Source organism: Triplophysa dalaica, chromosome 10, assembly GCF_015846415.1.
Source record: "Triplophysa dalaica isolate WHDGS20190420 chromosome 10, ASM1584641v1, whole genome shotgun sequence".
NCBI lineage: Eukaryota > Metazoa > Chordata > Actinopteri > Cypriniformes > Nemacheilidae > Triplophysa > Triplophysa dalaica.
Genome location: NC_079551.1, coordinates 11,528,159 through 11,545,692, shown reverse-complemented (window position 1 = coordinate 11,545,692; position 17,534 = coordinate 11,528,159). Strand labels below are relative to the sequence as shown.

The window sequence follows — 17,534 nt, the reverse complement described above, 5'->3', positions numbered from 1 at the left end:
CATTCTAATGGTTTATCACAGACCACCTGTATGTTAAAAAATGTATGTAGTTTGTTTGTAGTAGGCTAAATGTCTTTGATCATCCCCTGGTGGATGGGTGGAGTATTGGTCATAAACCCCACTCGATCTATGTCAAAAAATGGGACAGGAGCCACACAATAGAACCCAATTACACTTCAAATAAAACATTTCCAAATATGTTTTCTGGTATTTTAGTCAGTTGATGCATCTCGAAGTGTTCGTTTTTGAATAACTGTGGTTTTACTTAAGTTATAAGTTGTTTTGATAAAAGAGGTATCACGCTTTTCATCTTTACACTGTCTATGTATCCAACAGATAATCGTTTGTTTTCATCCATGCTGCAGAATTTCCCAAACACATCCGTCAGCATAGCCAGGACCACAAAACCGGCCCACTTCTAAAGTTAGACGTTGCATCCACAATAAATACATCACAATAGCCTTCAGGCCATTTTTGGCATCACTGTCGCTTCCTATCGATATGTTAAGGCGTTAACTGTAGCCTAGGGTAGTGTTAATGAAACGTGTTTCTCCAAACATTAGTTTTCCCATTTACATAAAAACAAGTTTAAAACCAGTTTCAATACAACAGATCACACAATTGAATTATTCTATCTAATGTCTATAAGAACGACAATGTTTCTATAAAACGTCTCGCAGAAATAAAACAGCATTGTGATTTTGAATATAACGACTTTATTTGACACAACTTCAGATGAGCAGCACAGCTTTTGCAATTTATCATCTTCAACTCACAATCGTAGTAGTGCAATAGTTCACAGTAGTAGAAACAGAGATTATTTCTGGGTTAGTAAACAGTGTTCAGAAACAATCTGTCTGAATTCTTTCTATAAGACAGAAAATGTATTAATATATATTTACTTTTATATTATTAGCTTTCCTTTGGCTCAGTGGTTAGAGTATGGCACTAGCAACATAAAGGTCATTGGTTCTACCCCAGGAGTTGCACATAGTCAGATACACATAAAAAAATAACAATAAAAAATAAAACACAATACTTCTAACAATAAAACATTGGCAAAACTTAAGATAAGATTGTTCATGTTAATGCTGTTCTCAGAGTCTTTTTAGAAGACAAAATACATACATAAATAAATATATATTAATACATATAATGAATAATACAATAATGAAAGAGATTCTCTTAATAGCAAACAAAAGGCAAACCTTAATATAAGATTTAAAGGTGTCATGAACTGGCCTTTTTTATTATTTTATACTGTTGTCCGAGGTCTTCTTATGGCCTTCACATGGTTTTTACATTAAAAAAAACATCAAAAACAAAAAGAAATAGGCTATTTTCTCCCCGTGTTTTAAGGCGAACTCAAGAAACGCTCGTTTTTTGTGGGCGGGCCGCCTTAAAAGTAAATGCCCACTGCTATGGTTGGATAACAGTTCCAAAAGACAGCGGTGTGTCCTCTGATGTACATTTCTGTGTGTCTTTTTGACAAGCTATGTGTGTAGTTTGAGCCTTCTGTTAACTTTGTTAGACACGTTGGTTACACATAATCAGGACATATTGATGCAATCTCTAGTGACGCATCATACATATATTTTTACATATTTTTATACATATATTCAATATTGACGGCACAGCATTGCTTTAAAATCTCAGTATCTCTGCAAATCAAGCAACAACGAGAACCTTGTTTGCAAAAGATTTCACGGTGAAATTAAGTGAACACCACACAATGTTTTACCCATGTGAACTGTAACGTCTTTGGAAAATTATCTTCAACCAATTATTCCTTATATCAGAATCCAAAGGAAGCGACTGTGTTCTTCCACAACCAGGCGCTGCACAATATGTTGCATGTTTGATGCTTGGTCGCTCTCAATAAAAATAACAGTGAAAGAAGTCCTCACTTTTCCACATATGACACGGGGCAAGCCGTTCTAGAAAGCCCTTCACAAAAGTGACAGGGTTGCCAGATCTAAAGATGAAAATAAACCTTAAAATGCACATTTAATTTATAAGACCAATAAATCCGCAACTGACCATTCATCAATACCGCAGCTTTTTGATCTAAGACCAACAACAAGTATAAAAACGCTTATTTATAACGAAAAAAAGAGCTCTGTGAGATGCATCCTTCTGAGCATTAACACAACACAGTTAGCGATTTAGTTTAAACTCACGGACAAAACTAATCCTTAGCCGGAAAATTTGCCTTTATGTTTACAAGTTTGTCAATCATCACATATAAAGGAATGTGTCTACTATGTGTACATCACTTTAGTCATTCTCAAACATTTCAGGACGTGGCGTTCACTGGGCCTGGTGTCAATAAAAGTTCTCATTTCAGTAACAAGGACGACTTCAATTCTGAATCAGTTCTTCAGTTCATTTGAATACGATGAGCTATTATATAACAAAAGCTTAAAATTCTTAAAAGTTTAAAAGTGCTATCTTATTTCATGACACCTTTAAAGACTATAAGCCTTCTGTAATAAAATCTTCAGATAAACCAAAGCTGTCTGTAAAATCACAAAGTGACTTTCAATTGTTTCTACATGAAACCTTATTGCAATATGTTAAAAACATTCTTTTAAAAATAATTTAAGACATTTACATGCCGCCTTCTTGCGTTTAATAAAATATACATGAGGTAAAGTGTAATCCCAAAATCCTATAATAATCGCATTATGCGGGTGCATGTAAACATAGTAAGATTTGTAGATCTATATCTGAATCTGTGTCTTTTCAGGGTATATATTATTTCACTTATCAACCATGTAAAATATATTATTTCACTGCTCTTCATGGTAAAATAACCATGTAAAATATTCGCACCTTCTCAAAAAATTTCCTGCTGGGTCACAAATACTACTTAAAAAATGTGTATGTAAGTGAATTCCAGTCATTCGTAAACAGGGTGCACTTGCACACTCATTCATTATTAGCATATTCTAGGAATGCTGAATCCTTTGGACTTCATTCTCTGTTTGGCAATATTATGGCATAAATGCAAAAAAATTGGCTATATGCTTACCACAAAAGTAATAGATTTAACTCTGTATTACCGAATATACTGTAATCAAATTGTAGTAACCATCAATATAAACTTCTCTATTGTGTATGATGGTTGGTAAATGTAGCGTTTGTCCTGCAACTGCTACACTGTGATAAGACGGCTGTGTAAAAATGACAGTGCTGTGTTTTACTCAAAGTTAAAGAGTAAAAAGCAGTTACTAAAGAAAACTTGTGATATATCATTATGACACACAATGCATCACAATGGAGTGTCATCAGTTTGTCTAAAAGAATACAGAACTTTGAATATTTTACGCACCATGTACACGTGGTATGGAGCAGGCGTAAATTTCTATCGTACAAACTAACATTTTGAAAATGCAAACATTTTCATGAATATGAAAGTTTACATCAAAACGACTTTACGAACGATTAACACAAAAAATAGTTCTGCTCGTGTTTCATGAATGAGGCCCATTGTCTAAAGGTAGCCCATATAAAATCTATCTTTACAAGATTTTAATTCAATTCTTATTCGAGATACATTTTGAACTTATTGATATGTGTGATGTTGATCATGTTACACTGCAGTTTCATCATGACTGCTGGCGTCTCCATCCCTCAATGGCTTATTTTTCTCTGTTGACTCCTGTCCCGTGTTGGAATCTGTAAGAAACACAGACAACAAATAAAATAAAATGAACTGGAGAAGCAGAGACAAAAATGTACAGATTCATTCCTGTACAAAGTGTTTCAGTAGGTCAGTTGGTAAAGCTTTGAAGATCATGAGGTGGGCCAGATGTAATCTGCAGACCATTTATTTTGTTAATTCTGCAGAAAATCTTTCTAAAAAAATCTGAAAATTCATCAAAATGATTTGTAATATGGAAAGTATGAAAGTACAAAAACACCAGTTTTAAAGTTTCTTGAAGCTTTACAGTAGAAACTGAAGTCACTTAAATTGAGTTAGGGTTAGGGTGTTGTTTTGTGTCTATTATTTTAACCCATTTTTTGGTACTTTTACATTAAATAAAGTGCCCATAAAGCCCTGACAATGTTTCCCATCTCTTTAAAATGCATTTAACTGCAGATAACAGTAGACGTCATGATGACCATGTGATACTGATTGGTTGCCTGAGTCAAATAAGCCCACCCCCTTCTCTCTAAGTGGTTGTACTGCGAAGATATTCAACACGGGACAGTTATGACAGTTGTGACGCCTCATATGGGCATGTTTCCTGCCCCACGTTAAGTCAACAGGAAACTTTTGGGTGCTCTTACACTCCAGGGGTACACCTTACACCCCAATGTGATGTATGTTCTTATAGAGGCTGATAGGCTCCTCAAATGTGTTAACCCTCATGTTACTACGAAACTCTCGCTCGGAGCTACGACCCGTTAAAGTTGGACACCATGTTAAGTCAATGTGACGTTTTTGGTGTTTTTTTGCACCCCTATCGAAGACCCCAAGCCCGATCGATTATATATGGTGTGGTGTGTAACGGTTCCAGTAATTTTTCCCTGTGAGCCTGGTTCGACGCGGCACGATTGCAAACTCTGTTATTCTCGGTTCGGACTTGTTCTAACGCATGCACACAGAGACATTACAGCTAAGTCTCTTGTTTTACCAAAGCAGCGTGTGACGTAATTTATTTGTACATTTTAAAGATTTCTGTTATCAGCCCTGCAGCTGGCATGGAGTGGAACCATTAAGAAACGAGAACGATTCAGGGCGATAGTCGAAAAGCGCTCATTATCTCTATTCTGAAGTACACACAGCTATTAAACAGAATATAAGGTCTGCAAAATTAAAGAACAATCTATTATTTAAGGTCCAGTGTGTAATTTTTTGGAGGATCTTTTGACAGAAATGCAATATAATAAACATTAATGTGTCTTCAGAGGTGTATAAAGAACTTACACAATGAAACGATATGTTTTTATCACCCCTCGAATGAGCTATTTCTATCTATATACACCGCGGGTCCCCTTGAATATAATTCACCATGTTCTGTCAGCCGTCACATTGTTTCGACGGGAGGGGTGGAGTGAGCAGTCGGTTGCCATTCGCAACCTTGCCGCTAGATTTCAATGACTGGACCTTTAAAGTGTTGTAGATTTCTGTATTTGTTTTTATAGATTTTCTTCAGTATGATGGTGTCAATATGTGATAAAAACCAAACCAACATGAACACAAAATGCACAAAACATATAAACCCTGAATTTAAACAAACATGTTTACATGAATAAATTCAATCTCCACTGCAGCACAATAAAGATGATGATTTTGCTCTTGTTGTATCAGCTGAACATGATTCTTACCCTGACGTCTCCTTATGCGGCGACGGTAGATCACAACACCAACAACACCAGCAGCACCAACAACACCAACAACACCAACAACACCAACAACACCAACAACACCAACAACACCAACAACACCAACAACACCGGCAGCAGCAGCAGCAGCAGTCAGGAGCAGAAGAGAAACACATATTTCTTCTATCCCTCCTGAAGACAGAATTGTGGAGGATCTAACATCTTCACCATCACCATTGTTGAATCCTTCACTCACTGCAGTAAAATGACAGAGCGGGAGATATTAGTTTAAATAAAGAATTCATCAGTCTGATCATAAATATTAGTACTCATTATCAGATTAGATTAAAACATTCAATGATTAAAACAGTTTAATGATCTGTAAGTGAATCAAACAGAAGGAAAAAAATATATCAGTTGCAATAAAAGAATGATTGTGTTGATGTCATGCATTACTGTGTGTTCACAGCAGGTGTTTTTTGTGTATATATGAATTATCAGGACATTACACACAAGACGACACTTTCTCATTCTTTCTGTAAACATGTCAACAGTCTTTAAGTGGAGGTTCAAAGTTCACGTCACATTTCACTACTAAAATTAACATTAATCAGTCAAACAAAAAAATGAGCTGAAGATCCATTAACTATCGACAAAGTCCTTGTGTGTTATCCACACAGATTTATTTCCATGATGGTTGTTTTGTTGTTGGGGGCCAATGTTTCTTTTTAAGATTTTTTTGCCGTTTTTGCCTTTATTTGTACAGTAACAGAGTAGGACAGGAAACAAAGTGGATGTGAGAGGGGGTGGGATCGGGAAGGGACCACCAGCCGGGACTCAAAGTCGGGTCACCTGGAGCGCATCAGGGCCATATGTTGGAGCACTAACAACAAGGCTATCGGCTCCAACGTGTGCCAATAATTCTGACCAGGACTATAAAAAATATTTTAATGTGAAACTGTTACTAAATAAACGTCATGTATTTGTGTGTAAGAGCACTGACATAAAGAAGAGTCAGTGAAACAAAAACTGATCGACTGCATTTTAAATATTACTGTGACAGATTTATTGACAATTTTTTTTAAATATTGTATAACAGTAGCTTTAATATCAATTGAGATGGAAATACTTTAATTATATTAAAGAGATCTCCTCACCTGAGTCAGTGACACTGAATGTCTTGTGTATAGTGTGTGTGTGTCCGATGGTGACATCTGCTTCATACTGTCCAGAGTCTTCATTCTTCATGTGTGTGATGATGAGATCTCCAGTCTGATCATCCAGCTTCAGTCTGTCTCTGAATCTCTCTTCAATAAAAGGTGTTGAGATCTTTCTATTCTCTGTAATGATTTCAGCTACAGGAGAGTTGTTGTGTTTGATCTTCCAGTGTATCTTATCATTTCTCTGTTCTTCAGTAACATTAATGTGTAGAAAGACAGAATCTCTCTCTTTCACCGTCTCCATTTTAGGAAATACACCTACAGAAGAAACAGATACAGTCGAGGGGGGAAAAAAAGAGTTAGTAAACCTCTACAGGAGAAAGTGAAGAACAAACAGGTGTATCTCATTAAGTCTCATGTGATCCAGACACAAGCTTTAAGGACTGATCATCAATACAGATGTACACTAACATCCTCAAACCAGATTAATAGGACATCAAAAAGGTAAAAAAAGAACTCATCTAAACTTTTAAGTGTGGGCAACACTTGTACAGAAAATGAAATGAATAATTTTTGTTAAACTGAAAAAAGCAAACTTCTCCAGCTAAAAATTATGACTATGATGTTTTTAAACATATATAGAAAAGAAATAAACACTTGCCATATTTATCTAAGAAAGTGTTTCTGTTTTAATTGTTATTAGATCATTAAGATGTTGTGAAAAGCAAGATGATGTTGACATGACAGATTTCCTATATTTTGATTTAACTGACAATTTATTTACCACAGAATGTTTGACAGTTTTACCATCAGACCATTACTTTTACATCACATCTACAAATGTTATAAGTAAGTTAAAAGTTATTTCACACTGTAATTGTTCAGGATGTTGAATGATTATGTTAATAAAATCATTACTAAAATAAAGCTTGTGATACTCACTGACACGGAATGACTTTTTTTGATTCTCTCCGTTGATGTTCTCTAATTCATAAACACCAGTGTGTTCAGATGTGATGTGTGTGATGGTGAGATCTCCAGTCTGATTGTTCATCTTCAGTCTGTCAGTAAATCTCTCATCAGAGTCATAAACTGGATCACTGTTGTTGGCCGCTCTGTTGATTTTAGCTATGCGAGTGTGATCAAACCACCACTTTATCAGATCTCTACTCTGTAACTCAGTAACATGAGTGTGTAGAATCACAGAATCTTCTTCATTCACTGACACTCTCACAGTCTCATCAGCAAACACACCTGAAGAACACAAAGAGTGAGAGATGAAAGTCTGTTAACAAGGGGCGACACCAGGACGTTTACAAGCTTACATTATATGCTGTGCTTATTTTCTTGAAAACAATATGCAGTGTGTAAAGTAGCCTACCAAACAAACGCATTTATGAACAAAACTGAAAAGCTGAAAAAGCAAATGAAGCAGAATACAGCAATGAACATACAGAACGTACAGTCGGCATATGGTTGTTATCACTTCATATGTTTCTGTTACAAAAAAATGGCACATCCACAAGCACAGTAGAGTCCTTTTACCAAGTGTCATTCACAAACTTAATTTTTCCTTGTATAAACAAATGCAAACAATCAATGCTTTACTTTTCTGTTCTTTGTATTGAAACAGAATTCGCACTTCCAGCTTATTTCATCGAAGACCACGATGTCCCTCATTAATGGTGGGAGGGACAATATTGCCCGTCAGGTTTGTTTAGTTAAGTTCCCAGTCGTTCACCCCAACCTGACCGTACAACTTCACTATTAAACAATAGTTAGCCACTTTTCAATATGTTTCATATAATTAAGAATAAATGGCTTTATGGTCTGATATGTGATTGGGAACAAGTCAGCGGAAGTCATATTAGTAACCTGCAACGATATGAAGTACTCAACTTTGGCTTACACCAGGGGCGATTCTAGGTTTTCAATACTAGGGGGGCTCAGCCTCCAATGAGGATAATTATAAATATATAGAAAAAATATATATAGCCACTCTCTAAGCACCACAAACTTTATACATATGCAGAAAAGTATATATTATATAATCACATTAATCCATCAATCTGTGACATTTAGAATTCAAAGTGACAACAGCCACAAATCCATATGATAAATGCCACAATCAACTGCTGAATCATTATTTAGCAGGAATAACTTGATAAACTACCATCAACTCTCTGTAACTCGGTGCAGAAAAATAAAGCCGAACATCACCATGAATGACACATTTCTGTGCGCTACAATATGGCGATCGTGTTCAAAGTATGCCGTCATTAATGTGAATAAGTGCTTTCTTTTTGCTGTAGGTAACGCGAACAGATAACGTTAATTACCGGGGGGTGAACGCAGACACATCTTTTATAAAGCGGATGGGAAAGGGTCTTGTATCAGTTCCGCATCATATTAAGCTGCATTTATAACAAAGAATGGCAATGGTTCGTTTTCTTAAATAGGTTATAGTCCCAGCAAGACCGCGGTCAAGCCAGCCGCAGTTTGAAAATACACGGTTATGCCAGCCGGCGTCTAGATTCATTATGCGCGCATACTTAGTAAACTACGGTAATTTCCAGAAACACCGCTTTTAAAGCTTTATTTAAATGCGGATCGTCTGTATGTTTCCTCAATATTATATATTGTGTTTTACGTTTAGAATATGTAGTTTTTGTAGTAATTTATATATTTTTAAAGCCCACCTGCGATCTACGGTCTTGAACAGTAAACCTCAACCTCTTTTTTCTGCTTCTTTATAGGAAAGTAAAGCGTTGCTAAATGAACTTATAGATATAAATACTAGTATATGAACCTACCGTTGATGAAAAGAGAGTTGATAAAGAGCAAAGTGATCGTCTTCATGCTGATGTAGATGTAGAGTAAACTTTTTCAAGTGTTTAGTGTTTCAGCTCTCTGCCGCCGCTCCCAAAACACAATGGCCGATAAATAATCAAAAACTAAACCTACACACACGCACACTTGTTAATCTATAAACATTCTCAGACCTTAAGTTACTTTAACTCGTCGACTCTGTGTCTGTGACACTATGCCGCATCTGACCCGTACCGCCGTCTCTGAAACACGACTTGGTTCGCGCATGCGCTAACCGGGTAGCCACAGCGCAGTCTCAAATAGGGGCGGGCGGTTGAAATATCGATACTTCCGATGCTGAGGTTGTATCGAAAAGGATCGATCCTAACATAAAAACATCGATACTAATGTGTTTTTACAACAGATCTTATTTATTTACTAATGTACCTAATAATTGTATAATAAAGAAGAACTATTTATTTCTCATACACCTAGTTTTGCACACGTTGCTCCTCCCTGCCCTGATGTGTTTTGTATTCCGATGTCAGCTGACTCAGCAGCGCTACGGCCACGCGCAAGAGCTCACAGTCACAGACGCCTCCCGCGAAAAGAATAAAAACAATGCAAACTGCGATGTATGACAGAGGGCCTTTTGGGTCAAAAAGCCAAAGATTAAAAGTACTTTATTATTTAAAAACTTTATTTTTCAAACAATTGTGTGCACTTTGTTTATAAATTCAATATGAAAGGGAAATGTAATTTGTTATATTGTTGTGTCTAAACATAACACTGAACAAAAACAGAAAGGCAGTTTTAAATGTTCGTTGTTCAGTAATAATTTTGTAGACTTTTTTAAGCTAGAGAAGTAGTACTAGTGTAGCAGGTGAGCTTGCTCCTTTTTCGGGTAGAGTATATGGTTGGGTGTTTATAAGCAGCTATTCGAGAGGACGCCATAATATGAGGCCTGTCACTTTGTTTGGATCGCAAGTGCGTGGAAGCCTAGGGTGTCCTCTCGTTGTCATTTGTGCCCTGAGCAGGTAGACTAAGTAAATGATGTTTTCATGGTCACACAGCCTTGTTTGAAAGCACGAATCTTGTTTAATGCAGATTCTTGTGTCACAGAGGTATAGACCAACTATAATGCTGAGAGGTTTGAGGAAATCTGTTCAGTGGTGATGGCAGTGTTGCAGGTAATTGAAACTGTTTTTGTATAGGGTTGAAAGGGTTTTAAGGGTAACATGATTCAAATAAATATTTGTACTGTTATTTGAATTTTAAAGTGTATCTCTGTTCTTTGTAGTAGGTGTAGTTGTTTTCTATTCCTGCTGTTCCTGGGTTTAAATAGTTTTTTGAATGTTGTAAGAGATGTGGTTGGTGGGTCCGGTAAACCACAGATATGTTGCATGTAGGTAACATGATTATTTGTGATAAATGTAGATTTATTTCAGATTGATTTGTAAATGGAATTGTAAGTTGTGGTGTAGTGTTACATTTATGGTGCAATTACATATTCACTCCATTAGAGGGCCACCTTGTCTTTTGTTATGGTGTGGTTACCTGGAGTGAGTGAGAGTTATACATGCACGAGCTTGTGAGCAGCTCTAAGTGAAGATATTTTTTTAAGAACGTCCAAATGTCAATAGCATCTGGCTGCAGACCAGATGCACTGTCAGACACATGCACTGTCAGCCGCGCATGCGTACTTGTCCCATGCACTGTCAGACGCGCATGCGCACTCGTCACATGCACTGTCAGACGCGCATGCGCACTCGTCACATGCACGCTCTAACGTATTTCACGAAGTGAACTGTAAGATTCTATTAAATTTTTGGTAAAAGGTCACTGCTTTTTAAGAGTACCGTGAATACTGGTGGTTCGGTTCAAGGCCAGGTATTTATTATAATTATAGCTGAAATACATTAATGAGCATCTACACTAATAATGAAAATACATGACTAAATAAAACCTTTGTTTATATAAAAATAATTGTTCTAATATTCATTTGTTTTAAAATTGCAGGTTAGGTTTGTTGTTTGAAATAAAACATAATTTATTATACAAAGAAACGTGAAGCATTTTAGAAATAATACTAGGGAAGTTGTTCATTTTGTAAAAATAAATCTTGAATAAATCGCATCGTGAGCTGAGTGAATCGTTACATCACTATATTTGATGGATTTCAACGTCATATTAAATAATTTTGAGAAACACATTAAAAAATAACTATTTAGTGCAGGTCACCTACAAACTTTCCTGTGAGTTTTCAAGCAACGCTACAAAATTAATTTAGATAACGTTAGTTCTTCAATAAATTACTGTATGAAGAACATGTATCGTTAACCAAGTATCATAGATGCGATATATATATCATTGATTATAAGGATTAAGTTAGGTTTCGAAAACTTTATCTTATATATTGAAACGATACTTGACATCTAGCTAATACTGTATGAATGAAATCAATATACTTAGAACATTCGTCTGATAATGTTAAAGAACGTTTTCGATTATATTTGTCAAATAATTCATAATAACACTTTTACTTCGACTTAATCTTGTATGGGAATAAATAAATAAATAAATTGAATATTTAATAAATATACTTATAATTGGCCTGTAGGTGCATTTAATTCATACACGTGTCTGACAGTGCGTTTGTTTGAGTGCGCATGCGCGGCTGAGACTGCATGTGTCGGAGTGCGCATGCGCCGCTGACAGTGCATCTGGTCTGAGAGTGCATCTGGTCTGCAGCCAGACCCTCCTCCCAAATGTTGCCTGACAGTCGATAGTCTTGGTATGTCCCGGGTTTAAGATTTCACTATCAGATGGTCCCTTTAAGCACTTGGGGCAAATCGTAACAGATATATTTTTGAGTGCAGTTTTCCCAAACAGTCAATATCTTTGCTGTTATATACACAAAATATTAATATGTAGCACAAGGTAAACTGGTTGCTTGCTCATGGAGGTCTTGAGACAAAAAAATTGAATAACACAAGATTTATTTGTAAATTATTTTACCAATGTTAATTAGAAGAAATCGACAGGATGTTGAGTAGCCCAGTACCAGAGTGACTCGTCATAGACAGAGAGAAGTGCCAGATTGTACACTTTTGTTTTAAAAGCATTGGTTGTGTGTATCCTTAAAAGAAAACATCACCGTTATTACATTTGTCACTATGCACTTACCTCAACTTAAAAGAGTTGATACATATCTGTCCCGTCTCAGTGCATTTAATCGCTTGTGGTACTTCCGGGGCGGATCCATTCCGTCAATTTGCTATCTGGGTTTGAATAGCTGTATAGTAGTTAAAATAGTAACAATATCGTTTCTTGTTATTTTTATGGAGAACCTGGCTATACATTATAATCTGGTCAATGCCACTTTTGTGAATTAAAGTCCCAATGTCCTGAAAATCTGTACATTGTTCAATTGTCCCCCTAATGTGAATACATACACACATGCAAACTATAGTGTGTGTGTCCCTGCACCCCCACTTTGTGGCACGCACAACAACATCAAGACCTGAAATGTAACATTTAAACTGAAAGTTTACAGAAGTAAACTACAGTAGGCCTGACTGTTAAAAAAACTTGATGGAAAAGAGTTGTTTTTATTTGTGTTCTAATTTGGAAAAGTGTCATGTTCATGTGTAATTCTTGTAAAATAGTATATTGTAAATAAGGGGATTCTTGCGTGTGGGAACGTGGGTTGATTGGGGGCACCTCTGGGGCTGTTGCCCAGGGGCATCATGAGGTCTTGATACACTTCTGAGTAATAGTGACTGCTGGATTATTATTTCGCGTCAGCCCCGACCCCATTCCGCCACTACTTAGGCCAATGTACATAGCGGAAACCCATTTAATCTGTAGATTTACAGATTTTTGTCTACTTTCGTAGGGAAAGTGAGGGGGACAGATCCGAATCTGAGCAGGGTCATCTCCAACCCGTCCCCAGTGCCATCTGTGCACCTGCACAGTCGTCTGCATGCATTCGATCCTTCATAAAATATGATTTAATGCAAATTACATGCGTCCATTTTCGTCAAGTTTTTCTTTCAGAAACCTCCTTTCTGTATCATTGTAATGAGTCTGCCTTCATGTCATGTCTATTCTTGGTCTTGGGGCAGATTCATGACAAAGTCTTATGTTTTATGTGAGAGAGAGATGTTGACCCTTTCAGCCTTCGAAACTCTCTCTGGGGTCCTCGTCTTCAGTCCCGCCATCTCGTTCCTTGTTAACCTTCCCTGAGTGTTTCATTACCCACACGGAGGGCCACCTGCCCCTTGATAATTATCCTTTGTCTGTCTCCCTATATATGATCCTCATGTCTTTTGATCCTGTGGTTGTTCACTGTATTTCGTAACTTGTGCTTGTATGCCTGTTCTTATGTGCCTGTTCTTGCCCTGTGAGTATTTGGTGTTGCCTTGCCCCATGTATCTTGTTCCTTGTAGATTACCCTACTTTACCTGTCTGTTTATTTGTTATCATGTTGAGTCTTGGTTTTTGCCCTCTTGTGGAAGTCTTTGTTTTATTGTATTCTGCCATAGTTTAGTTTTCCCCCATCGTGGGTGTTTTAATTGTTCATTGTTTTGGAACAAAGTCTTTGTGTTAGCTAATCCTAACCCCTCCACCACACGCAATCCTAACACCTAATGTTAGTGGGCAATGGGGGAGTCATAATTTGGCAGGAGTCATTTCTCGGCACAACACAGGCACATAAAATAGTAACACAGGCACTTCATTTTGGGATTTGTCAGCAGCAGGTGTCGCTGTTGCTTTTATATTACAGATTTTACGTTGGGCATCTAGGAAGAATGGGTTTTCTGCACATCTGGGAATACAACAATGAGGGAGTCGACAAAATGGTTAAGGAATCATACAAGATGGATGAAGTAAGGATAAATATAACACTCAGCAGGTCAGAGGAAAATAACTCCACATTAAAAGAGTGCAACAGAAAATGGCAATTACATTGGGACACTGGAGCCTAGAGTAAAGACATTCATAAAATAAGTAGAATGAAGTCGTTACAAACATTTATGTAAAGGACATTCACATCTTACTCATACTCTGCATATTGCAGGGAAAAATAAAACAAGTTTGTTCGACATATCCTTATGTTTATACGGTATAGAACATGTTTTGTTGGTATGTCATGCAGATGATTGTCACGGTTTTCAGGAAAGATCCCATTGCAGGCAGACGGTGGTGAAGGGGCTAACCCCATCAAAATCAACGAGGGGAGTCGAAATCTGGCGGGGAGTCCAAATTCGGCACAACACCGGCCTAACTAACAATGTTGTTTTTTGCGTATCTATTACCATTTATATAACCACACTTTTACTACAGATCTAGCACCGCCATAAAAAAAACTCTGGACAATAACCCTTTATAGGAGGAGAACATGTAGTGAGAAGTTCAAATGTTTGTGAAAAAGAGCCCAGATGGAATTGGCCTTTTTCATTGTGTCTGCATTTTTTTTACCTTTGTTTTTACATTATTATTCAATTGTATTGTATCAAAATGTATTTTTGAAAGCTCAAACCCTTGACATTTATATTCTGAACTTGTTTTTGCAATCAATAAAGTGCTCAAAAATAGCTGTGCTTGACATTTATATTTAGGCATTTGAAAGATGCTTTTATCCAAATCGACTTAAATTGCATTATCCTATACATTTATACATGTATGTGCAATCCCCTGGGATCGAACCCTCAAACTTGCGTTGTAAACGCAATGCTCTTACCACTGAGCTACAGGAAAGCTGACATATGACAGGTAGACTAAAAATGGACTTGAGAATGAATTACTGAATTAATTCATAGAATTTACTCCATCCTTACTGTGTAAACGTAATCAGATTTTTCATGGCTACCTTTATAACACACCCCCAAGACCCCCAACCCCGACTACATGTTCTATTAATTGTTACAAACATAGTATGATTGCTGAATATTAAATGGACTAAAAGATTATTCTTAAAAGCAAAGAGAAGACGAATATTGCAACAGTAATCATTAACATTCTCAATATGCAATGAAAGTTATGAGCTCAAAAATGTAGAATAATAAAAATAAACGTTGTATCAAAACCTAATTTGATCTTTGGCATTAAAAAGTGGTAAATGTTCCATACGTACACTCAAAGATACACGTGTCATATAGATTTCATCAGCGATGATCTGCGCAACGAAGTCTAAACTTTCCTAGATCTGTAAATCATAAACCAGAACAGCAACCGTTGCCACTCCCACCACAGCAGCGATGACCAATCGGATCATAGATTCAGGACCGTGACAACAGCTTCCACAGTCTGACAGAATTAAAGAACAAGAAACAGATCACAACATTGCTTTATCTGAGATGATGCTCTAAATTGAACCGGAACTTAAAGTGTATCATTTCCAAACAGTAATGGTGAATAATATTACAAAATAATGCATTTGAATTGAAAATATTCCTTTAGTAGATCTTTTGACAGTTTGATCTTGTATATCTTTCTACTTGACATCACAGCTCTCAACAGTGAAGTGTGGAACCCATTGGACTACGGCAAACTCATTGTCATGTTAAAGAAACCAGTTTGAGATGATTTGAGCATTGTGACATGGTGCATTATCGTGCTGAAAGATGGGTACACTGTGGTCATAAAGGGATGGACATGGTCAGCAACAATACTTTATTCAATTCAGAATTCAGTCAGTCTTAAATCTAAGGTAATAAAAATGAATTTAACAGATAACGTCAGTAAATAAACACAAATATCACATGTGACTCACCTGAACACTGATTGAGCTGACAGAGTTGAGTGATGTTGAGATGTTGTGTGTGGTTTGTGAAGGTGTTGTTGATGACACATCTGTATTTGTTTGTATCCTGATATTCCACCTCCAGAGGTAGAGAGAGTCTGATGTTGAGATCAGACACACTGATGCTGGAGTGTACATGACTTTCATTATACCAGGAGAGACTCACATGTGTCACATTCATCACTGAACACAACAACACACATTTTGACACTGAAGATCTTTCTGATGACGTAGAACATTGTGAAGAGTTTTGAGAGATGACAGGAACTGGCAGACGAGCTAGAAAACATTTGAAGAAAAAACTGTCACGAACTTCAAAATACATATTTTCGTCTCTCTTTCTATATACATGGGTTTATCCTGAAGACTTGGCCACACCCGCTGCTCTCTCCACAAACTACTCCTCTCACTCTCCCTTCCACACCGGTAGAGGAGGCAGAGGTTTGCCTATCAACAATATTTTTTGAAAATTCCACATTATCTCCCCTATTTAACAACTATTCATTTAAAAACCATGATGTTAATATCACTTTTCCAACTCAGCTCAGCGTTTTTGTAGTTTACCGCCCCCCAGGTCCTCTTCACAACTTCATTGAAGAGTTAGATGTGCTGCTGTCATCATTCCCGGAGGATGGTCCTCTTGTAGTCTCTGGGGACTTCAACATCCACCTGGACAAACCCTTTGCTTCTTAAACACCCTAACCCCCTCGTTCGACCTCATGCGCCTCGTCATACCCTCAACTCACAGATCAGGAAACCAGCTTGATCACAGAAGCTACCCCTGGTGATCTCAAGGTTGGACTACTGCATTCCTCTTCTTCCTGGTCTTCCTGGAAAGGCTATCAAACAGCTCCAGCTGGTTCAGAACGCAGCAGCACGGCTTGTCTTCCAAAAGCCCAAAGAGCTCATGTGACACCCTTTTTCATCTCTCTCCACTGGCTACCGGTTGAAGCCAGTATCAGATTCAAGTCACAAATGCTTGCCTACAGTGTCATGCCCTGTCTCTAGTTTGTTCTTTTATATTTAAATTTTTTTGGTTTGTTTGCCTTTAAACTCCCTCCCGACTGGTCCCGGATTAAGCAACTCATATCAGTATCGATATCACCCATTGCTGTCCCTCATTAAGTTACATCGCTATTTATACCATTGCTTTCCTTCACTTATTGTGGCAATGTATTGTTTGATTATCACTTCTGGTTTACCGATGTTTGTGCTCTCTATGCTGTAGAATGCAACATGGATTGATTCTCCGCATCTCTCCACAGTGAGGCAGTTTTGACCCTAACCCTAACCCTCATTCTCATTCTGGGCAGTCGTGGCCTAATGGTTAGAGATTGGACTCGTGACCAGAAGGTTGCCGGTTCGTTCCTCAGGTCCGGCGGGGAACGATTGAGGTCTCCTTTAGCAAGGCACCTAACCCCTAC

At 37.3% G+C, this 17,534-nt stretch overlaps 2 protein-coding genes across 2 annotated transcripts in view; both read right to left on the bottom strand.

Annotated features, from left to right (window-relative positions):
* Window positions 1-757: 757 nt before the first annotated feature.
* On the bottom strand, window positions 758-9,545 carry LOC130430749 (uncharacterized). Its single transcript, XM_056759899.1, has 5 exons — window positions 9,308-9,545; window positions 7,437-7,748; window positions 6,492-6,812; window positions 5,338-5,589; window positions 758-3,681 (listed from the first exon to the last, which is right to left on the bottom strand). Exons 1-5 carry the CDS (start codon window positions 9,351-9,353, stop codon window positions 3,596-3,598), a joined length of 1,017 nt encoding a protein of 338 aa, XP_056615877.1. The 5' UTR covers window positions 9,354-9,545; the 3' UTR covers window positions 758-3,595.
* Window positions 9,546-15,507: 5,962 nt separating this feature from the next.
* The window catches only part of LOC130429953 (uncharacterized), a 28,214-nt gene continuing 26,187 nt past the window's right edge, over window positions 15,508-17,534 (bottom strand). The window contains exons 5-6 of the mRNA XM_056758807.1: window positions 16,081-16,389; window positions 15,508-15,614 (exon numbers count right to left, since the gene is read on the bottom strand). Coding sequence (XP_056614785.1) covers window positions 15,508-15,614; window positions 16,081-16,389 — 416 coding nt within the window. The remainder of the gene's footprint in view (window positions 15,615-16,080; window positions 16,390-17,534) is intronic.

Bases quoted from the DNA above. Each gene is read 5' to 3' on its own strand.
- LOC130430749 (XM_056759899.1), bottom strand. From the start codon at position 9,353: ATGAAGACGATCACTTTGCTCTTTATCAACTCTCTTTTCATCAACG. The intron at 6,813-7,436 runs GTGAGTATCACA...TTTCTTCTGTAG, and splicing joins AAAAAAGTCATTCCGTGTCA to GTGTATTTCCTAAAATGGAG. The intron at 5,590-6,491 runs GTGAGGAGATCT...ATTTTACTGCAG, and splicing joins ATTCAGTGTCACTGACTCAG to TGAGTGAAGGATTCAACAAT.